The following is a 21,915-nucleotide window of genomic DNA, read 5'->3' as shown; positions in this document are numbered from 1 at the left end:
TCACAGTGTCAGTCATCTCATCCACAGGCTTTTAGGGCCCGTTCTATTTCCGCATATCTTTGCCGTCGTTGCTACAGGTTGGCAGATTTAAGCTTCTGTCTGTAGGTTTGGGAGAAGATGAACCAGGCAATGATCTGAGAGACCCAAAGCTGCTCTGGGAACAGAGTCGTATGCGTCCCATATTGTGGTGTAACAGTGATCCAGTATGTTGATATCTCTGGTTGGGCATGTAATGTGCTGCCTGTATTTTGGCACCTAACGGGTGAGGTTTGCTATGTTTAAGTCTCCAACAAGTCTATAATCAATGGTCCAACCGTACGTGATTGAATGGAGGCGGGGACTCATTTCCATAATATATAGTATAACAATACTTTAATCACTCGTCCAGCAAATGCATCAATGATATTATACATTTTACATTATCTCATGGCCATAAGTAAAGTGACTTTACCAAACAGGATTTAGAGCTAAGGTAGCATAGATCGAAACACAGTTTAAGTGATCAAGCTTTTGAGCGTGAGCACAGAAAACCCATCACAAATGAATATATGGTCGTTTATTAAACACTACTATACATGGTAAACATAATGACAATCGCATAAACAAAAATAAATACCTTAAACACAAATGCGCTAGGGAGCGCAGAGAGAGAAAGAGAGAGAGATAAAGTGAGTGAGAGAAAAAATTCATCTTTACAAAGAGGTACAAACTTTAGGCAGCTATTCTACAAATAGAAACGGATACTTGCGAGCTCTGTGCTGGACCAATATCCGTATGCCCTTGAAGAGATGGAGAGTTCAAATGATTCCAGAATGCTGTCCTGCTGAAAGTTGCGGGCCTCGTGACCGCGTGGCTCATCGAGGTGTGCGAGGCAGCAGAAGGGGGAGGTGAGAGGAAAGGTCCAACGATGCAACTTGAGGAAGATTAAAATTTAACTAACTCACTGTCTGTGTCCTCGTCGATATTTAAAATTCATGAAAGGGCATTCTCTCCCAGTTTGTATGAATCCAATTGTAGTTGAGCAGGGGAAAGGTTCTTTGTCCACTCAACAGCTAATTTGCACCTCCAAGTAACTTTACAAAATACCAGTCCAAATTATAACATAATGAGTGTAAGGTGTTCTATGGTCACACAACGAAGAATTGTAAAGAGAAACATTTAGATATAAAAAATGGGTCATGATTCATTTGAATGTATGAAAACAAACAAAGCCTGTATTAAACTGTATGTCTAACAGTTACATACTATTTAAAATGGCACGAGCGCCAACACACAACCTAGACATTTACATACATTTATAGGAAAGGACAGTTTAATCACATAAATTCCTATTTGTCTGAGAAGTTTCTCTGGTTAGCCTCAGATGTTAAGTTAGAGGTGAGCCAGAGAGACTTCTCACCTATACTTTGAAGCTTAGGAGTCGTAAATATCCCACGGAGAAACCAAAGGGTTATCAAAACTCTCAGTGAGAGTTCAGAACAGTAAAACCAGACCCCTGGTTCCAGGTTTTGCTATGGTCTTTTGATGATCAAATAGCCTGAACCAAAGGGAGTCTAGGGGTTTTATAGTGCGTCTTTCAATGATTCCGACCATTTGGCTTATGCTTAGGGTGTAGAGCTACAACCAAGTCCTTTTAAAACATAAAAAAATTATCATCACAGGAAAATATTTTCATATGCAATTTTAATGCTTAAAGAATAGGTGTTAGTTATCAACTGCAGTGGGACTTTAACGTAAACATTGGAGCTTGACACTATTTTTGTACAAAGATGACATCAACATTCAAAATGTATCTATTACAAAGTGATCACATTTTTTTAAAACATTAGTATTAAAACACATACAGACATTCAGTGGTGAATTTATTTATTTGACTTGAACAAGTTTTCATATTGTATATCAATGAAACTGCATCAATGAACAGATGAAATAATTACAGCTACAGGAATTACAAACCCTCTGGGTCCTTTAGTAAACATCCCCTCCTGAGACCTCGATCCACTAAGTCATGTACCAAACAAAGGAAACGTTCAGTTGATCTGCATTACCTACAGTGACTAACAATGTTTGTTTAAGTTGCGCTTTTCTACAAGCAGGAGACCAGGGTGATCATGCCTGACTCGATAAGCATCTGGCTGACTCCCATAACAATGATGTGCTTGTCATATATGACAAACCAATCAAAGGTACAGTAGAAGACAGTTCAGTTATCTGAAGTTTGACCAGGGCTGCTGGCGGCAAGATTAATATTAAAATCAAAAGATTTTTGGAGAAGGTAGGATGAAATACAGAAGAATGTGTGTGGAGAGGTTTCTACAATAAAAATCTAAAAATTACATTTCTGAATTTTCCATTTTATTTCAACATACGGTTTTATAGCTAGTGAAAAGAAAGAACACACAACACATAAGAACAAAATGAAACTGTTACAGTTACATGTTGTCCACTTTAGAGGTAAGGCTTAAATATAACACTGTAAATAAAATCATGTATAAACTAAAACATTACCATTTTACGTTCAGTTGTTTGTGTTCCAATACAACATAATAATCTTCTTCAGACTCAATTTGTAAATCCATTATTCTTCTATAAAAACGCAATAAACAACACTATACAAAGTAAACATCGCCTCAGTACACATTGGGTCAAATCATCATCATAAAGTTTAACAAATTATTCTTGCTAGTGATAATTTGCTTTTAAGTGATTTATACACATACACAGACACAAAAATCCCTTTTAGTGTCTGGTTTTGTTTGGCTAAAGAAAATAAAGCCTGTTTTCAAAGACAGTTACATTGTTTTAGAAAATTTTCATGAAACTTGCACAACCATCCTACATCAACAAACATATCTAGCCTACTGTAGATACATTAACTGCAGAAGCAAAATTGTGTAAGATTTTTATGTCTCAAATGGTTAATTTGGCTAATAGTTTTTCTTGTGCTAACCTTAATACACTGAAAAAAAGATTTATGCAAAAACCTTTTTGCCAATGAAATTACTATACACAAGTTTGCTTCTCATGTATATTTATTTAGCTTAAAGGATGTAACATTATTTTACAGGTTTTTTCTGCAGTGTAATGTATCCACACACACAGTTTCAACTCTACAATCACTGATCTCTTTCATACCCAGGACAGACATGACGTTGAAAAGGTCAAATTGAAGCTCCGAGTGTGATACAGGAAAGCCGGAAAGTACAGTGAAGTAAGGCATGACATGATCAGATGACAGCAAACTACAGTGGAGCGACATAGGTCCAACGCAGTGTGTTAATGGCCAATAACACACTGAACTAGTTTTAAACAACATACTGAACACAAAGTATAGGTTTTTGATGGGTGTTTAGTGTTACATTGACCTGATCCTGAACCATGTATTACTTATGTAAATGGAGTAATGCAGCATGACAGAGTATTTTAGTGTATGTGGAATGGACAACATGAGTGTAATAAGGTGACTGCTGTAACATCAAAATAAACAGTTTTACAATAAAAGCTGTCTGACATATTCAAGTAATACTGATATCCTGTCAGACATTAACACAAAAGACAGACGTCATATTAAATCAATGATATAACAGCACATGCTATAGAAGTAACCGTCATTTCTAATCGTTAAAATCATACAATAAATAAATAACTGAAGACTTCTATAAAACCTCTTCCAGTGATGGTAGCTTGGGGTTACTTAATAACTTCTTGGGGGACATCCAGTGTGTTGAGAAATGTCCAGGTCGTGTTTAATATACAGCCTTGACACAGCTTCACGAGATTCACCCACCTTGAGCATGGTGGAGGCCTCAAAAACCTCATCTAGGCACTAAGATCCCACACACACCATGCCCTGGGTCTGGACTGTATCATCTTTTGAAATGGCCCGATGATGTAAACTTTAAGAAAAAATGAAAGCTCACATAGAAGGCTCTGGGACAGCGCATGGATGCAGACTTTCATCCTCCTAGTTACACCAGACATACCTATTTTACAGCTAATAAACATTACGCACTACTTACAAATGAACATCTACGATAATGCAGTCAGCTGAGCTCAAAGGCTTTTTCTGATATACATAATAAAGGTTTTAGAGTACTAGCTTTGCAACTGGATATCCACATTAGCTAATAAAAATATGTGATGGGGCAAAGCACTAAAGAAAATACCCTAACATCATACATATTCATAGATATTTAATATGTATATGATTTTACAGCCCCGTGACAGTATTTTGGTTGTGACAGTGCTTAAAGACATTTGTGTCATGAGCCATTAACATCCCTAAAATGTCATATTTTAGGAGTGTTCTTATGAGAAACATGTCCTTTATTTCTAAAAAAAAAAACTATCTTTGTACCATTAAATGTATAATAATATAATAATGCACTCCTCTCATTTAGTCATCACTGTAATGGATCCAGATATTTTAGGATTTTTTTTGTCAAATTCCGTTCCTGAATAAGGTTTTACATTAAAGCATTTTCAGCATTAATTAAAGCAGTGCAACTGCCACCATCATGTATAAATAAATATCTTATAGTATGATATTTAAATATCTAAATGAAATATTGCATTAAAGAATAGCAGGAGGGTGCTTAAATCACAACAATGGACATGGGTTTTACCCGATTTCTTTAGATTTTTAAGGTCAAATATGACAGACATGTTTTATTGTGAGATTAAGCCTTTGATAGGATACATAAACTATGTGTAAAGAGAGAAATGGATTGGTGACAAAATCTAAATTGCATTCTCTTTGAGTGTGTAGTTTATTAACTTATAATTATTGATTTTATTTCTATATTTTGGTTCTTTGATCCTGCCGTGTGATTGGTGAGGTGATGTCTACACACGAGTAAGAAAGCCTATATTGAGACTGCCAGGGATTTGAATGGTTTCCAGGGCCAGTGAGGAAGGGTTAAAGGGGAAGGTTACGGGGTAGATGATTTTGGTGTCCATTAGCAGCTGAGGTGACTCCTTCCGATCCCTTAAACGGGTCTGAGAGAGGAAATCATGGCGTTAAAAACTGTAAGGTCAGGTATTTTGCTATACTTGTTATACTATGGTAAACATATACACGGCTGTCAGAGGACATGACGGCTTTGCATTATTTAAAACATTTGAAAATCCCAAACAAGTAAAATGAAGGAAGAACTGTGCTTGTTTGACACAAGCTCTTTTAAAATATATTCCTGTGCTCTAAAGGGGCTTTATCTGAATAAAGTAATATGTTAAAAAATAACTCACCCCTGCAATAAAACAACGGCTTGTAAATGCTGCAAACAGCGTTTACTTTATTGGGGGAAACTTACTTATATTTTACTATTAAATTTTTTATAACGATTTTATAACTCATCTTATCTTTTAGTGAGCCCTTTTTTCCATCAAAACTAAAAATTGTAATAGTAACTGATATCCTAACAAGAATCACGTATAAGGATATGGGATTTTTGTTACATATTTCTTATATCGGATCGATTTCTGATACATACCTGTATTGTTCTTATGAACAGTACTGTCACTCGCTCTTCAAACGCATTGACTGGCGTGTACAAGTTCAGCACTTTTACGATCTTAACAGAGAAAGACATACAGACATAATGAGTAAGTGTGTATGTGTAAGGGAGAGAGTGTAAGCTAGTATTTCTACACACCGATCAAAAGCTTGATGTCTGAATAATTGAACTGTGGCATATGCATTTGATTACATACTGCCACTTTTAGGAAATAAAAAAACTTCATATTTATTAATAAAACACTATGTTGTCAAGTTGGCAAGCACTTTTGAATACCTTTATTGGTTAAATATTTGTAAAACCAACAGAGAAACATTAAGGATGACCAATAGTAGTGATTTTTTTAAAAAAACTTTTAGTCTAACAGTGAGATATGTCTTAATCCACAGTTTTGATGAACTCATCAATTATTGTGAAATTTGTAAAAAATTAGTCAGTTAACCTAAACTTTCGACCAGTTAGGGCGAGAGATAGATATGGCTAGTGTGTGTTACCTGTGCTGTAGAGAGAGCGTTACACATGGAGCAGATGGCCTCTGCATCTTCATCGGTTTTCTTCTTTACCTGCAGCAGTTGTGCGGCCTGAATCAACGGCTCCAGAGTTTCTTTAGCGCCGCATGTCATGAGGTTCTTGTCTCTTAACCATTCCTCAAGCTGACTCACATTATACCTGAACACACACATACACACACACACAACTCTTATAATTGAGCAGAAACACAATGAAATATGACCAACAATTGAATCCCAAACTAAAAGCACATTATTATTATTATTATTATTATTATTGAGCACACAAAAGCATATCTGACCCTTCGCTAAAATGCAGTGTAGATCTATTCTCACCTGATCTGCATGCCCTTGCTCCAGGAGCACATGTCCTTACGCAGCAGCAGGTTGTTGAGCGTGACGGCGCCGATGATGTAAAATTGTTGTTTGACCACCTGCTTGATGAGCTCCGGGTCAGTCCCGTGCTGGCACATGATGGAGTGGAAGGTGTTGAGCTGGCGTACGATGGAGTCCAGCGTGTACGTGCCCTCGTCAGCAATGCTGGAAGTCCTCTTACGGAGACCCGTGGGCTTGACCCCTGACACGCCCTGAATGGTTTCGTGTTCTAGCATGCCGGAAACTGAAGCGAGGTAGACAGGCATAAGTACGTGGGGAGAGAGGGATTCGGAAACACAGAGAGACAACAAGAGGCCACTTTCTCACCGATCATAGGCTGCAGGATGTTCTCCATACTCTTGATGAGCTGCTGGTAGATCTGAATGGCCAGGTCACTCAGAACCTGCCTGTACTCAGCCAGGTCAAAGTTGGAGAGACAGTGTTCGTTCTGTTTAGGGGTATTATGCTTCATGAATTGCTGGAGAGGGAAGCAGACAAGAGTGTTTGGTTATTAAGACGGTGGCAATATGCATACAGTCTCTGAATAGGGTTGTCAGGCCACATTTGAGTGTTTTGTCTACAAAATATGCATTTCTAACAAGGCATTGTTGTCTTCTGGTAAAAATATTAACATATTCTTAAATCAACATACATTTACTCGACAAGGAAAGTGACCATACATATAGGGCCCTATTTTAACAATCTAGACATTTTTTTTACAATTTTACACTTGGTTATTTATATTAAGTCAAAAAGGGATGAACCCAACCATTGGGCTAACTAAACCCAGCAAATGGTTTAGATTTGACCCTACAATGGGTTAAAATAACCCATCATTCTGTGTTGAAACAACCCAGCATAGGTTAATTTACAACCCAGCGGGTTGGGTTCATCCCTTTTTGACCCAATGCTGGGTTGAAAATAACCCAGCATTTTTAAGAGTGATAAGCACATGGTCTGAAGCGCATGGCGAAGGGGCACTTAGGGCGTGTCCGAATCCACTTTTGCAAGTTTAACTGTCCAAAAGGGTTGTACCTATTCTCTTTTAGGGATAGCTCATCTAGTCATGATTTACTCACCTCTAAGGTTGTTTCATACCTGTATAAATTACTTTGTTCCAATAAACACAGAGAAAGATATTTGGAAGAATGATAGCAATTTGCAGTCGTGGGACATCATCCACAACATTTATTTATTTATTCTGTGAACACGCAATGAGATATTTTGAAGAGTTTAAGAAAACAACCCAGATAGCAAATTTTTGCGGCCCACATCTGGCCCACACCTTACTCCCCATACTTTACTCATCTGGCCCACATACGGCGTGGAATGATGGCACTTGTGCGGTCCGCTCCTGTTTGCCAGATTTTGGCCAAAGGCATGCCAAAGCTATGCCACATGTCAAACATCAAAACAAATAAAGCAGAGCTGAACCAAATATAAACAACAGTTTATTTCAATTCTGACCCAGATTTGTCCCAAAACCAACACCTTTCTGTGCTCCAGTTTGACAGAATTTGTATTGAGTTTCATTATTATTAAAGTGATGATTGAGTTATTAGTGATGAACATCTGCTGTTAACAAACAATCACTGCAGAAAAGTTCAAAAAAAGCTACAAAAAATTACCCAGAGAAACATAACAACTACAACCTGAAATACAACCTGAAATACAACTCAGCTAACAAAAATGTGTTATAAGAACGTTCCTTAGAGGTTTTTCAGATGTTTGATGTTCTTTTAAATGTTTTAAGAATGTTACCATCATGGTGATCAGTGTTTCCTTGGGTTGTGCTCTTGACACCTCAGCAAAATTTTGACTTATCTGCTGAAAGTGGGTTCTTATAAAGTGCACTTGTCATGGCAGAGCAAATGTGAACCTAACCAAATGGTATTGGTGGAACCACTGTGGAACCACTGTGGTGTTATAATGTAATTCTCTCATTTAGTTTGAGTGCTCAACTGTAGATCCATAAAGAACATTGTAAGATCAGGAAGTTTGATTGTATTTGGATATCTAGAAAGATTTGTGAAAAACTGATATATTATCAAACAACATTTTGGAATGACAAAGACATCAAGAATCAATGTATGAATCTCAGCAATGGTGAGAAACAACCAACTAACTCAGATAAAAGGCTTAACCGCAATGCATGCTGGGACTTGTATTTAGTTTCACATTATTCTTGAGTATCTAATTAAAGTCTATTTTTTGTACCTGATAAACATAAACTAACGTCATTCTTATATTTCGTTTCATAAAACAAGACATAATATCTTATGTCTATCTTATATACCTTCTTCGTTAATTAAATGTATCTTGATCTAAACATTTTTAGATACTTGTACTAGAAAACAAGACAAAAATGCTTAGTAAGAAGTGCAAAACCACCACATTTTTTCACTATATCCTTACATTGGGTTGAATGACTGCACAAAGTCACTGCACTTATTAACAAACTTTGTAAAAGCTCGTCTCGAACATTATGTTTCAAAGAGAATGTTCATTGCTATCTGTATTAACATATTTTGATGTGTGTGCATGACATAGTTTAGTTTTTTGTCAAATCGGAAGGTTATCGTCCTTTTAATCAAGCTATAGTAAAACATGTGATAAACAGATGACATCTCTAAATATGCTTGAAGAAATCCGATCACAAACTGTGGATCCAGCCCTATTCACTAGTGATCACCTCCCTGAGACTACACTACGTCTATTTGATCACATCTGGAAGACATTTGTAATACATAGTTTGCTCATCTGCAATATGTCTTGGAGACCTCTGCTGTCAGATATCATATTGATATCTATAAGTCTTAACGTGTGCTAGCTGGGCTTGGACAGATCTGATGTACAACATTCTACAAAGCGAATTAACTCCCTTAAACCCCGTTTTTGTTAAATCTGTGCATTGTGTACGTGAATGAACTGCATAAGTAATTGTACAGCAGTCTTTAGTGTCTATATTATCTCCATTATATCCTGTGCTCTATTACAGTTACACATTACAGTACAGAGAGGTTCAAATCCGCAAAAAAAACAACAACAAGTAGCAATCTAACAACCACAAGTCACCAAAAAAGCTGTAATATATATATAATATACACTACAATATTGATTCAGTCTCAAAGATAGATGCCATTGCCACACAAGTCTGTGAACAAATGTGAAATCTCACCTCATCTCCACTGTACTGTTTCAGGCAGTGAAGGAAGCGGCATGTGTTGGACAACCAGAAGGAAACCGTCTCAAAGTCATCGCCTCGTTTCTGCAGACAAACAAAAGAGTATTGAGAAACAAAACTTTTATTTCACAGTGATGAAAGTGAAACCCCTTATGAAAACTAACCGAGTTTTTTTTGCTGTAAAAGTGTAATAACCATGCTTTGGTGTATTGATTACTAATGGAAAAACATGTTTTTCTCTAGAAATTGTAGTAAAACCATATACCATGGTTAATTTTCGTAAGGGCTAGTTCTTGAATGATGTGTGTGTGTGTCTCTGTGTGTCGAGACCTTCAGGATCTTCTTAATGCTGTTGATGGTGGAGGTAAGTAGAGATCGCACTTTCTGGTCATCATTGACGTAGTCGGAGTGGCGCAGACACATGAAGAGAATATACGCAGGCAGACCCGGAATCAGATTGACCGCCACACCACGAGGCTTCAGCTCTTGAGATAATCACACATGCACTGATCAGACATGCAATGTTGAAAGTCGCATTTGAACTCGAGTTGCCTGCACCAAAGCCTAAATTGCATCAGTGTGTGTGAAAAGAGAGTGTCTAAGTACGTTATGCATTCCTTTTGAACACTATGGGGTGGTTTCCCGGACAGGGATTAGTTTAAAACAAGACTAGGGCTTAGTTAAATTAAGATATTTAAACTGTGTTTAAAAACATACTTCACAAAAAAAATTATTGAGAAAAAAACAATCACAATGATATATTTTCGGATACATCATTTCAAGTAGCTTTCGCCACCTCTAACATTTAAGTTAGGCTATGCTTAAAACCTGTCCGGGAAAACGTCCCTATATGTTCTGTTTAATATATGTTTAATCAAACCTAACAAACATATATTTTGTGAAATGTTCTGCTTTAAAAATGCCCACTTATTTATTTTTTTCAGAAACAAATTACTATTGAAGTGTCTTTTTAAACATTTGTGTAATAAACGGACAAGAACCAGCAGACTAGGAAACAGCTTTTTTCCCCAGAGCTGTTTCATTATTGAACTCTGTCCCCCACTGATTCCACTACCCCTCATAACTTTATCTTAATGCTGTTATTACATTGCTTACATTGCACTACAGGGCTGCCATGCATGACTGAACTGTACACACCAGTACTTCTTGTTATCTGTTCTATCGGACTGTTTACACACACATAGCATCATTTGCACTCTATACTGCTCACTTGCACACCAGGAATATTACACTGAATGCTCATTTGCACTAATGGACTACTCATATAACGGCATTACCTCATCTACTGCACTGTAACTTTCTACTGCACTGTAACTTTCATAACTGCATTACCTCATCTACTGCACTGTAACTTTCTACTGCACTGTAACTTCAATAACTGCACCAACTTCTCTACTGCACTGTAACTCATCTATTGCACTATAACTTCAATAACTGCATCTACTCATCTACTGCCCTGTAACTTCAATAACTGCACTAACTCATCTACTGCACTGTGACCTTAATAACCACATTAACTCATCTACTGCACTGTAACTTCAATAACTGCATTAACTCATCTACTGCACTGTGACTTCAATAACTGCATTAACTCATCTACTGCACTGTAACTTCAATAACTGCACTAACTCATCTACTGCACTGTAAATGTATAACTGCACCTACTCATGTATTGCACTATAACTTCAATAACTGCATTAACTCATGTACTGCACTGTACCTTTAATAACCGCATCAACTCATCTACTGCACTGTAACTTTAATAGCTAATGTCTGTAACTAATGCACACTCAAGTCACTTGCACTATTGTATAGTCTATATTGTTATCTGTTCATAACCACCTGTACATTAATGTTCACAGTATATAGCCTTCTGTTTATATTGTTCATAGTACATACCGACTGTCATATTTTCATAGTACATGCCCATTGTATAGTATTTTACTAATATTGTATTCTGTATTTATTCACACTGTATATCCTGCACTTGCTAATTGCACTTCTGGTTAGACCTAAACTACATTTCGTTACACTGTACTTGTATATGTGTAATGACAATAAAGTTGAATCTAATCTAATCATCTAATATTCTGTGTATTACCAAGTATGAGATTTTTGACCAGTTTCAGCTCATCCTCTTTCTTGTACTCGAGCATTCCCTGGAAATCTTTCTCTCTGCGAGGAATGTTCACCGGGTGAACAGGCTCATCAGTCGTCTGTCCTGGAGACACGTCCATCTGACCACCTGTAAGAAACACAGATTTACGTTTGCTGTCCTTAAATTTAAAGGACAATTTTAAAACACGCTGTCTCTAAACACGTGATGCACCTTCCAAGTCGTTGATCTTCTTGGCAAAGACTTTCAGCTGTTTCTTTAGCTTACGAACTGTCTTGTCCTGTTTCTCTAGCTGTTCCATGAGGTCCTGCAACATCAGAGACAGGAATCATGTCACTCAAGACACAATCATTCCTTCAATTGAATCTCTCTAACAGGAGGGTGAAAATAGGGTTGATTTTAGTAAATAAGTCAAAGCAGGTAAAAAGAGGATCTTCCAGTTCTGCGAAAGAGCAATCTGCAGTTAAGAGATATGACTTTTGTCTGCTCATGCAGGCAGAGAAAGGAAGAGAAAAAGAGGTGGGCAAATCACACAATTTTTTTATAAGAAATAAGTAATATTTAAATACTATTTTTATTGTGAAATCATTTTTAACACTACTCAATACATCAACCCAATTTCTCAATATGTAATGCAAAACAGTCACTGCTGTAACAAAAATCATCCAGTTCAGTTACAATGATTCATTTTTTTATGAATTAATTATGGGGTTTATTTACAGCCCCTCATATATTAATTATCAAAATATCAGTAATCAATTGAAATGGATTTGCCTCATACATTTAAAAACAGACTGACAAACTTAGTGCACCAATAATTCTTGCACAATATAACAAGAAATCCTTGTTTTAAGAGTAAATGTCGTGTTAATTTAAAAATTCAGTGCAACTACATTAATTAATAATTATTATTATAAAAGCCTTATATTATTTACAATCCTTTTTGCATTACAATAGTGAATTGAGTACCTAATGGGTGGTTTCCCAGGCCGGGCTTAAACCTAGTCCAAAAAACAACATGCATTGACATATCTTAAAATATATCAGTGCGATTGTAATGTTTGCTTGAAAAGTATGTGTTTGAAAACGACTTAAATAACTTTAATTTAACAAAAGCCTAGGCCTGGTTTAAACTAATAAACTGTCTGAGAATCCACCCAAATGTGATTTATTCCTAATTTCTCACATTAAAGTCCCAGTGAAATAAAAAAAATGAATTCCTATTAGTTCATGAAATATTTGCAGCATTTATTGTAAATAACTTGTCAATGTAGGTCATTCTCTTTTTTTTATCTTGTGCCCTGATAGAATCTGAAAATGCATTTCCGTCTTCTAGTTACTATCCATCTCAAATGATGTAAATATGGGGCATCCTATAACTCCCCCCCTTCAACTGTCAGTCTGCTCCCAGTTCCGTTTCAAAACGCAGCGACTGTTTTCATACATCAAATCGCAGTCAAAAACAAGCTACACCCACTATTTTTTCTCATTCGAAATTCAGTTTTACTCTAAAATGCGTCAGAATACGGAAGTAACAACAATCGCGACTTCCAGTTACTTCCCTGGGATTTTAAGTAATGATAATATTATCACATAGAAGAAATTATGTATTTTCATTTATTTTGGAGTTAAAAAAGTCAATCCATAATGTTCTTGACAGGTTTCGAGAGATTCACCCAGACAGTGAGAGAAAGAAAGATTGTAAAACTGTGCTGCTGTGCTGATTCACAGTGCTATGGGTTAAACGCACACAGTTAGAGCTGAACACACCAGCGATTCAGTGTAACACACACCAGTGTCTGTTAGTGGTCAGATACATGCGCACACGCATACACAATCCTACATACAACCATCCTCCGTAACATGCTGACTCTGTAGGCTTTGTACTCCTTTGGGTCGTCAGAGTGGAGCTCCTGTGAATAAAACATCTACACATCAGATGAACCGACTGAGCAGATGATGTTGTTACAGAAACCTGCCGGTCAGGAGTTTTTATCCACTTGTCTAGTCTGACGTCACACACCACCATATATGGAAGGTCATTTATTGTTTCCGTGCCCAAACGCCCAATAAGATGCTATGGGCAAATAACAAAAAATGCTAATATACGCCAATGGCGATCTAAAAAACCATTGGAAAAATGTGATCCTGACCTTTATCTTCGTAAGGAAATCCCACATGGCCAGTCAGTGATTTATGTTACATAACTCTTTCAAATATTGATGTCGTAGATTCCGTGAGTCTGGTCACTGTAGTGTATACTTTGAGTGAATAAATGTTTCACTTAAACATGTAATATGAGTAAACAGCGCTAATAAACAGCTGTTTAAGTTGTAGCCCCGCTTGAAATTAATAGACTAATAGACCCGAAAACTGTATTTCTTACCATGACCACATAACAACCGAATAGATTGAAGGCCTGTTTACACAAAGAATTGTAACTAGATAACACTTTTTACGGCTGTCCGTTTTTTTTTAATCATCATCAGCTGTATTGTTTTCATTATAATTTCTATTCTCTTAACTCTTTCACCGTCATTGACGAATTATCTCGTCATTTAAAAAAAAGAGGTTCCCCGGCAAAGACGAGTTATTACGGCAATCAGTGGTTGTACTGTTGTACAACATGTGGCGCTATTACACACCACTGGGAAAAATTACAGAATCCCAGAACCTAGAACGTATATGTTTTAGCGGTTTTTAATGATTGTTTCGAGTGTAATCTGTGCGGAATATTTGACAAAAAACGTTAATTATCTCCGCTGTTTAATCAAAATGATGCATTTTTGAAGAAACCTACCCACATCTACGGAGTGATAAAAAACGAACAAATGAAGATAGTATAGGGGGCAATTCTACCTATTAGCTGGTTGTTATTAGCATGTCTATTATTGGCAAATTGGCTGTTTATTAGTACTTATAAAGCACATAGTCTGCATGACCATACACTACATCTCTAATCCTACCCAATACCTAAACCTAACAACTACCTTACTAACTATTAATATGCAAGAAATTAAGCGTTTATTGGGGAGAAAGTTTTAGTTAACGGTTTGATAATAGCGAGAACTGACCCATATACTGAAGTGTGACCAAACCATATTTTCAATGAAAAGAGAACACAACATATTAACAATGGATTATGTCCATGGTTTGATGAAAAAGATGTCAAAAGAAATGATTCATAAAACCAACCATAGTGTGATGGGGATCAATTTAGCTGATGATGAATGTTTATTAGCTCACAACGTATCCCAAAACACTGGAAAGTCAGCGTCCAACAGTCACACACCATGTGTGCGTGTAAGAAAAGTGTTGCATGCCGTGTACTGTATGTACTGACCAGATTTTCGTTGGTGAGTCGCGTGATCTCGTGCTGTAGACTGGCCTCGATTCTGGCCTCTGGAGGAAGCTGAAGGTTCTGAGCCAACAGCTGCTGCTGACGGTTATTCTCCTCTTTCACACTCTGAAGATCTCCACGCAAAACCTCCACCTCATTCTCATGAGACCGTCGCTGAGCCTGGAGCTGAGACTCTAACAACCTAAAGACAGACAGAGATCCTGACTTTTAGTCTGACAAACAACTGAAATAAAGTGCCAGTTCATCGGACTCTGTTTCAAGACTTCAAGCTTTTAGGATAGTTCGGCCAAAATTTTGTATCTACTATAAAGCCATTATTTCCCCATTTATTAGGCACTTACTCAGTACACATTTTTGGGTGAACTATTCCTTGAACAAGAGCATTATCTAGCAGAATCTATTGTTTGCCATCAATAACAGCTCCATTATGGCAGTCATAATTCCATGCAGTTGTGTGTTAAATGTGGTGAGTATTTGCACTAAAAAACGTTCCCATTTCTGATACCATAAGGCAGTATGTGTGTTAAAGAGAACATTCTGCAGGCAACAGTGTGGAGGAAAACAGCAACAATGTTAGAAGATCGGGTCTTTATGACGTTGAAGAAGCAAAATCAGCGCACAAACGGAGGACGGAGAATATACATCTCTACACGCTCTCTCTGTTCTTTAACCTGTTTGTTTCCTTTAACCCTTGATATACCAGCCACAGTTCCCCATCCTCATTCAGCTTATGGTAGTCAGGGAAGGGAGATCTGATGGAGTGGATCAAAGAAAGAATTACGTTTTGCTGCAAAAAAATGTAGCCCTCGGAGGTGTGTAATGACACTTAAAACTACAGCATGGTGAGAGGAAAGTGTATCAGTGGATAAATGCATACAAGTAAATCAGAAGACTCTTTGATGAATATTAATACTGATTATGCTGGGAAAATGAATAAAACAGTGCACAGAACGGAATAAAAGCAAAATGATTGATAGAGAAATAATGTGGACATAGAGGTCAAAGGTGTAACAAAAAAGAACAAATGTAAACAAGAAATAAGTTGGTCATCCATTCGTAAAAAAATCCATTTACGGAATTTAGGTCATCAATAGCATTAAAAGCAGTCTGCCAAACGCCCCATATGCAGCTTCATCCACCTGAAAGCATCATTCACCTTACACCACATCACAGGACCCAGTGTGGCCATCACAGTCTGGTAAACCAGGCGCAAAGCCACTGCCAAATACCATCAAGCTGTTTTGCATCTGTTGTTAAAGGCAACGTCGCGTGCTTTACTCCCTTCATGCATATTGCAAATAAAACTAGAATGCCCTTTTCGAGAAATCCAATAAGAAAGATCAATAAGACCACCTGACTGCAGCGCAGCATCTGTCAGGATGCACAGGTTTTAAACTGCTTGGAAACTAAATGTATATTTTCTTTAGAAATATTAAGAGCCATTCTGAGGGAACAAATTACTGGATTGTAGTGTTTTCTTTTAGATTTTTTGGGGTTTATTAGACACGGCAATGGAGAGATGACAGGAAAGCACAATACTACGGAATCAGATAATCATGGCGAGGGGTTTTTGTCAACCATCTAGCTTCTCAAAAATTGTTTAGGTCAGGATTAATGTTCTTTGAAAAATTGTCTGGACACAAGAATGAAGCAGATTTGACCTTCTGCTCTGAGCTGCAAAAGCATGCAGTAAAAGCAACACGTCATGCCTGTCCATCTGTTACCTCAACCTGTTCACAAGCTCATTTACTTCTGTCGGCCTGCGTGTAAACCTGGGTGATCTGTGTGAGACAGAGATGAGCATCAACACAAACAGAAGCAAAGACAGAATTTAGACAGATGTAGAAAAAGAGACAGAAAACAAGACAGATAGAAAAAAAAGAGAGACAGACAAACAAAAAGACAATGAGAGAGAGAAATACAGAGAGATAGAAACAAATAACAGAAAGACAGAGAGACAACCAGATAGCAAGTCCTAACAGTGTATGTTGTGATTAACGCCCGTTTCATACCGCACGCGTATGCGTAATGGGATTGGAGCGTTGGGAGAGCGTTGGAATCACGTGTCCATTGTCCTTTCACACCGGCAGCGTATGCAAAAATGCAATTTCGCATTACATTATTTTAAAAACATCACTGAGCAAAATATCTTCCAGAACTTCATCAAAATGCTTATTTTATGTAGATTGTATAACTTTCCTTACCTAAGGAGAGAGCTATTGACTTGTGACGCGATCATTTTTCTCTTACACATGTGTTCTGATCATGTGCATTTCATCTACCTTAAATTATATCAGGTAAGTGAAGTGTACACAATTACAATGTAAAATTATAATCACGTCTAAATGAATTCTTGACTACCATTAGATGCCCTCATGTCACAACATATACATGTAGTTTACATCCGGTTCTTGGTGAGCAGATGACGTGGTACGTGCGTCCACTTGGAACGATAATCTTAATATTCTCCTGTAGTTTGTGATGCGCCAAGAGTTTTAAATCTTTTAGTATGAGCATGTTAAAGATTTTAAATAAGATAATCTGTCAAGATTCTCCTTATGTGTGTGCTGCAATCAGATTTCTTAATCAGTCAGGTTTTTAAAATCCTGCAGTCTAAGGGCAGCTTAAGACCGCCCAAATATATACGCAAGCAAGGTGGGCGTATCTTTCATTACAATTGCTTTGGAAACTGATGTTCCAAGTACGGTAAGAGGCGTTACATTTCTGCATACGCTTGCGGTATTCGATCAATCACTACATACTGGTTAGCTGGCCAATCATAGCACACCTCGCTTTTCAGAGCTATGAGCTTCGTAAAAAATCTGCGCGTTACAGAGAGGCAGAGCAAAGAGGAGATAAAAAACATGCATGGTATGTGGAAAATACAGCGTTTTTGGACCTTAAATTGTGTATACACCTTGCATTACATCTACTTCTGCTCCGCGCGCATGCGCTGCTTACGCTTGCGGTATGAATGCTCTCATCTGTTAACCTGTGTGTCAAAAAATAAGCGCTGCTTATGCGTGCATTGTGAACAAGCATAAGGCTACAGTTATATGATAAGAATCCCATGATGAAATTCATGTTTTGGAAGAATGATTGGGAGTCTACGAGATGCATAGGAAGGATATGTACCTGTTGGTTTCTTTCAAGCTCACGTAGGCCTGTGAGATCTCCTTGGCATCAGTCAGCTTCTGCACATCCTCAATGTAGGGCAAAGGTTCAGTCATCGTCTCCTACACACACAGGACGAGTACATTAACATAATGACTGCATCCAACTCTACTAATTTACTTGGGTGACAATCCTGTCAGACACTACTTGTTTGTTCTTGTGTTTGTATGTGTGTGTGTGTGTGTGTGTGTGTGTGCATTTATTTACAGGTAATATTTTCAAGCCAAATTTTTTCTTAAAGGGATACTCCGCCCAAAAACAAAAATTCTGCCAAGAATATCCCACCGTTATCCCGAACCTGTACACATTTACTTACTTAATGTTGCTTAATGTCAGCAACTGACATTTGCTCAAAGGTGACCTAGAACAGTTTGCTTTCCCTTAATTCTTCAAAATATTTAATTTCATGTTCAACAGATTAAGAAAATGATACAGTAATTTTTCCTTTTCCATTTTCCGTTTCATTTTTTCTTTGATGATGATGAAAAAAAATTGGTGAACAATGTTACAATTATTACATATACAGTAATAGAATTTTAAACATATTTTGAGAAGAAATCAAGAAATCAAGGATTTGATAATATTTTGGGTCAGGATACTCAACATATTCGCTTAATAGGATTAGTTGTTATAATCCCATTATCAAACCCACTAAATCAACCTATGAATGGTTTACCTAAATAAATAGATCAACAGATTTCGCAAACAATGAACAATTTTCATATTTTAAGATTTTAAAGGTCTTTTTAGGAGGAAGTCTGACATATCTTAAAATAGAGCTGAGCTTCTAATCTTAAATCAGGTATCAAACCAACATACCTTTTCATCCTGATGTGAGTGAAGAAAAAAAGACAGAAGAACAAATGAAGTTAGAAATGTTCTGATTTATGAAGAGAACACTGAAGGTAAAAGATATTAGTGCACAAAGATATGGTTAGAAGCACATCAGTATGTTCATGCAGGAGTAAAGGTTTCGAACCTTGTGCTGCATGGCCTCTTTCTGGCTGACGAGTTGTGATCGCAGGATGAGCACCTCCTCTTTACGCACATCCAGCTCCTCATTGGAAGCATTCAACTGATCCAGCAGAACCGTGTACGCTGGAGAACCCGGAGCGGCAGAACCGGCCTCGCCGCTGCCTCGCAGAGACTGACGCATCTGATTTAGATTATGTTTCAGCTTCTTATTTTCAGATTCCAGCTCCTGCCGCTGAGGACAAACCAGACAATCAATTCATTTATTTTAATCAATTATTATTGACACTTTATTTAATTAAATGCAATGCATATTTTTTGAAGTTTTAAGTTGAATTATTTGTATACACAAAAAGCACAAAAAATTTCTTAATATCAACATTACTACAATGTTCCAAGTACTATTCTACAGATGATATCTTCAAAAATAGATGTTTTCTGACATTTGATCTTTTTTGATATTACACCTTTTTGATTTGATATTACACCTTTTTAATTTGATATATTGATGTTTTCATTGTCTTCACCGTTGGTACAGCCAATTTACTTGTATATTACAATAATACCATATCTTAAATATTTCATACAATATTTTAAATTCTTGTTTGGTCTGCACTTCTCTGCATTGACAGGAAAGCTGGTTTAAAATAATGATCAACCATTGTTCTCTGGTTGGGCCTGGGTTCCCCTGAGGTTTTTTTTCTCGATGGGAGTTTTGGGTTCCTCACCATCGTTTGCATATTGTTTTGCACTATCTGCCTGGCCGGGGGGGCTGCTTTAGAATTCATACTTGTATTAAATGTGTCTCATGTACAGCTGCTTTGTAACAATGAAAATTGTAAAAAGCGCTATATAAATAAAGTTGAGTTGAGAGTTAAGTTGTTGATTTTGACACCAATTATTTGCATGTTTATGTGCCCGCTATTCAATATGCAGAAACAAATTTTTTATTTATTGTTATAGACCGTTTCATCGGACACGCATGCACCTGACCCCAGTTAACTTCCGGTTTGTGTTTGGCTATTGTTTAATAATATAACTTTATACTTTATTTAATTTATGTTAATATTGATTTATATTATTATTGTGTTGTATAATAATTGTATTTAATTAACTATTCGTTGAATTTTGTTGTATGTTCATATTATTAAATACATTTTTTTGAATGGGTACTGCAGCGTAGTCGCATTTAAACAAACCGTATGTTACATTGACATCTAGCGGTTGAACTTGGAATCGCAGTCCAAAATCTAAATACTGGGGAGACAATTTTAGCCAAGTAAAGGTTCTTCTCGGTTTCTTTTGATTGTTTGTTTTGATTGCACTTTATTGTTTGTGACTGTGTGTCAGAAGTTGAGGTAAGGGTCACAAAAGTGTGCATCCGCAGTAACGTTCGTTTATGTTGTTAAGATGAAACCATCTATACTGTTTTAATTTATAAAGAAGCAGGAACACTACTATTGAAAATAGGCAAAATAAATGTAGAAAGTTTTAATGTTTTAAAAGGAATCATATCATTATGAAATGCCTGCTGACACAATGTGGGCCATGAGGTAAAAGTTTCTTGAACACAATCTTAAGTAAATCAGATGTGAATTTTAGAAACCAGGAGACACTTGCAGTCACAACAGCGATGGAGTTGAACGGAACTCATCAGATGGCATCTTTTAATGGAAAATGCACAATGGACTGTCTAATGAAATGTGAAGTAATATATCTAAAGTATATAAATATAAATATTTTTCCTAGTTCTAATGAATGCTGTTTAACAAAGCCCTGTCATCACAAATAAATGTGAGCAGATGTGAACATATTTGTATGGATAAACTGCATATCAGGCATTTATGTAACACATCTCATTTGTGCAAAAACGGCTGTAATGTTTAATCAAGTTTCTTAATTAAGTAGGTCACTGTTGTTGTAGTCTTGTCTCCCTTCAGACATGTATTGGTGAATCCGATATTAGAAAAAAGATAATTGATTTTAGAAAAATGCTTAAATATCAGGAAAAACACAGTAAAACAATACATCGGTCAGTCTCTACTTTTTAAACAATGTAATATTGTAAAAAGCTCAAGAGAAATACTGTAAGGACCTGCAGACTGGAGTGGTGTGGGAGTGTCATTGGGCTTGTGTTTGAGTGTTTATCTGTTTTCTTTACCTTGAGAGATTCATACTCCAGCTCAGCACCACGAGCCTTCTTATGTTCTTCATCATCCTGAACGAAAGTAAAACATAATTTCAACCTTATGAACAACAGCATGTGTTTGTTAAATAAATGTCTTCACAAAGACAGTAATACCAGTACACATTTTTAAGATGAAACATTTTAAGGTCCCCATGAGCAATTTAGTTTTTTCTGTAGGATACAATATACAGTTAAGGGGTTGAGGATAGAATAAATAACATTTCATAGATAACAAGTCCACATAAGACCAGCATATCTGTGTGTTTACCCTGGCTCTAGCCCGCTGAAACTGCTCCTCTCTGCGATCGAGTTCGTGTTGCAGTGACTGTTTGTCTTGCTCTAGTTCAGACACTCTCTTCTGCAGCTTTAGGAAGAGCGACATGTCCAGTATCCCTTTTGAAACATCCTGGAGAGACAGAACAAAATGTATACAATATGGTACAAATTAACCATTTACAGAAGAAACTAATGAGAATAAGTATTAAGAATGATGTTTGTC

At 36.8% G+C, this 21,915-nt stretch overlaps 1 protein-coding gene across 1 annotated transcript in view; it reads right to left on the bottom strand.

Annotated features, from left to right (window-relative positions):
* Positions 1 to 344: 344 nt before the first annotated feature.
* The window catches only part of myo5aa (myosin VAa), a 58,485-nt gene continuing 36,914 nt past the window's right edge, over positions 345 to 21,915 (bottom strand). The window contains exons 26-39 of the mRNA XM_056765926.1: positions 21,685 to 21,822; positions 21,390 to 21,446; positions 19,236 to 19,463; positions 18,218 to 18,318; positions 15,065 to 15,263; positions 11,935 to 12,028; positions 11,707 to 11,850; positions 9,915 to 10,069; positions 9,579 to 9,668; positions 6,728 to 6,878; positions 6,362 to 6,644; positions 6,011 to 6,185; positions 5,493 to 5,573; positions 345 to 4,998 (exon numbers count right to left, since the gene is read on the bottom strand). Of these exons, the coding sequence (XP_056621904.1) occupies positions 4,846 to 4,998; positions 5,493 to 5,573; positions 6,011 to 6,185; positions 6,362 to 6,644; positions 6,728 to 6,878; positions 9,579 to 9,668; positions 9,915 to 10,069; positions 11,707 to 11,850; positions 11,935 to 12,028; positions 15,065 to 15,263; positions 18,218 to 18,318; positions 19,236 to 19,463; positions 21,390 to 21,446; positions 21,685 to 21,822 (2,049 nt within the window). The 3' untranslated portion in view covers positions 345 to 4,845. The remainder of the gene's footprint in view (positions 4,999 to 5,492; positions 5,574 to 6,010; positions 6,186 to 6,361; positions 6,645 to 6,727; positions 6,879 to 9,578; positions 9,669 to 9,914; positions 10,070 to 11,706; positions 11,851 to 11,934; positions 12,029 to 15,064; positions 15,264 to 18,217; positions 18,319 to 19,235; positions 19,464 to 21,389; positions 21,447 to 21,684; positions 21,823 to 21,915) is intronic.

This window comes from Triplophysa dalaica, chromosome 14 (genome assembly GCF_015846415.1).
Source record: "Triplophysa dalaica isolate WHDGS20190420 chromosome 14, ASM1584641v1, whole genome shotgun sequence".
NCBI lineage: Eukaryota > Metazoa > Chordata > Actinopteri > Cypriniformes > Nemacheilidae > Triplophysa > Triplophysa dalaica.
The sequence above is the reverse complement of the archived record's forward strand: the minus strand, read 5'-3'. Positions and strand labels throughout refer to the sequence as shown.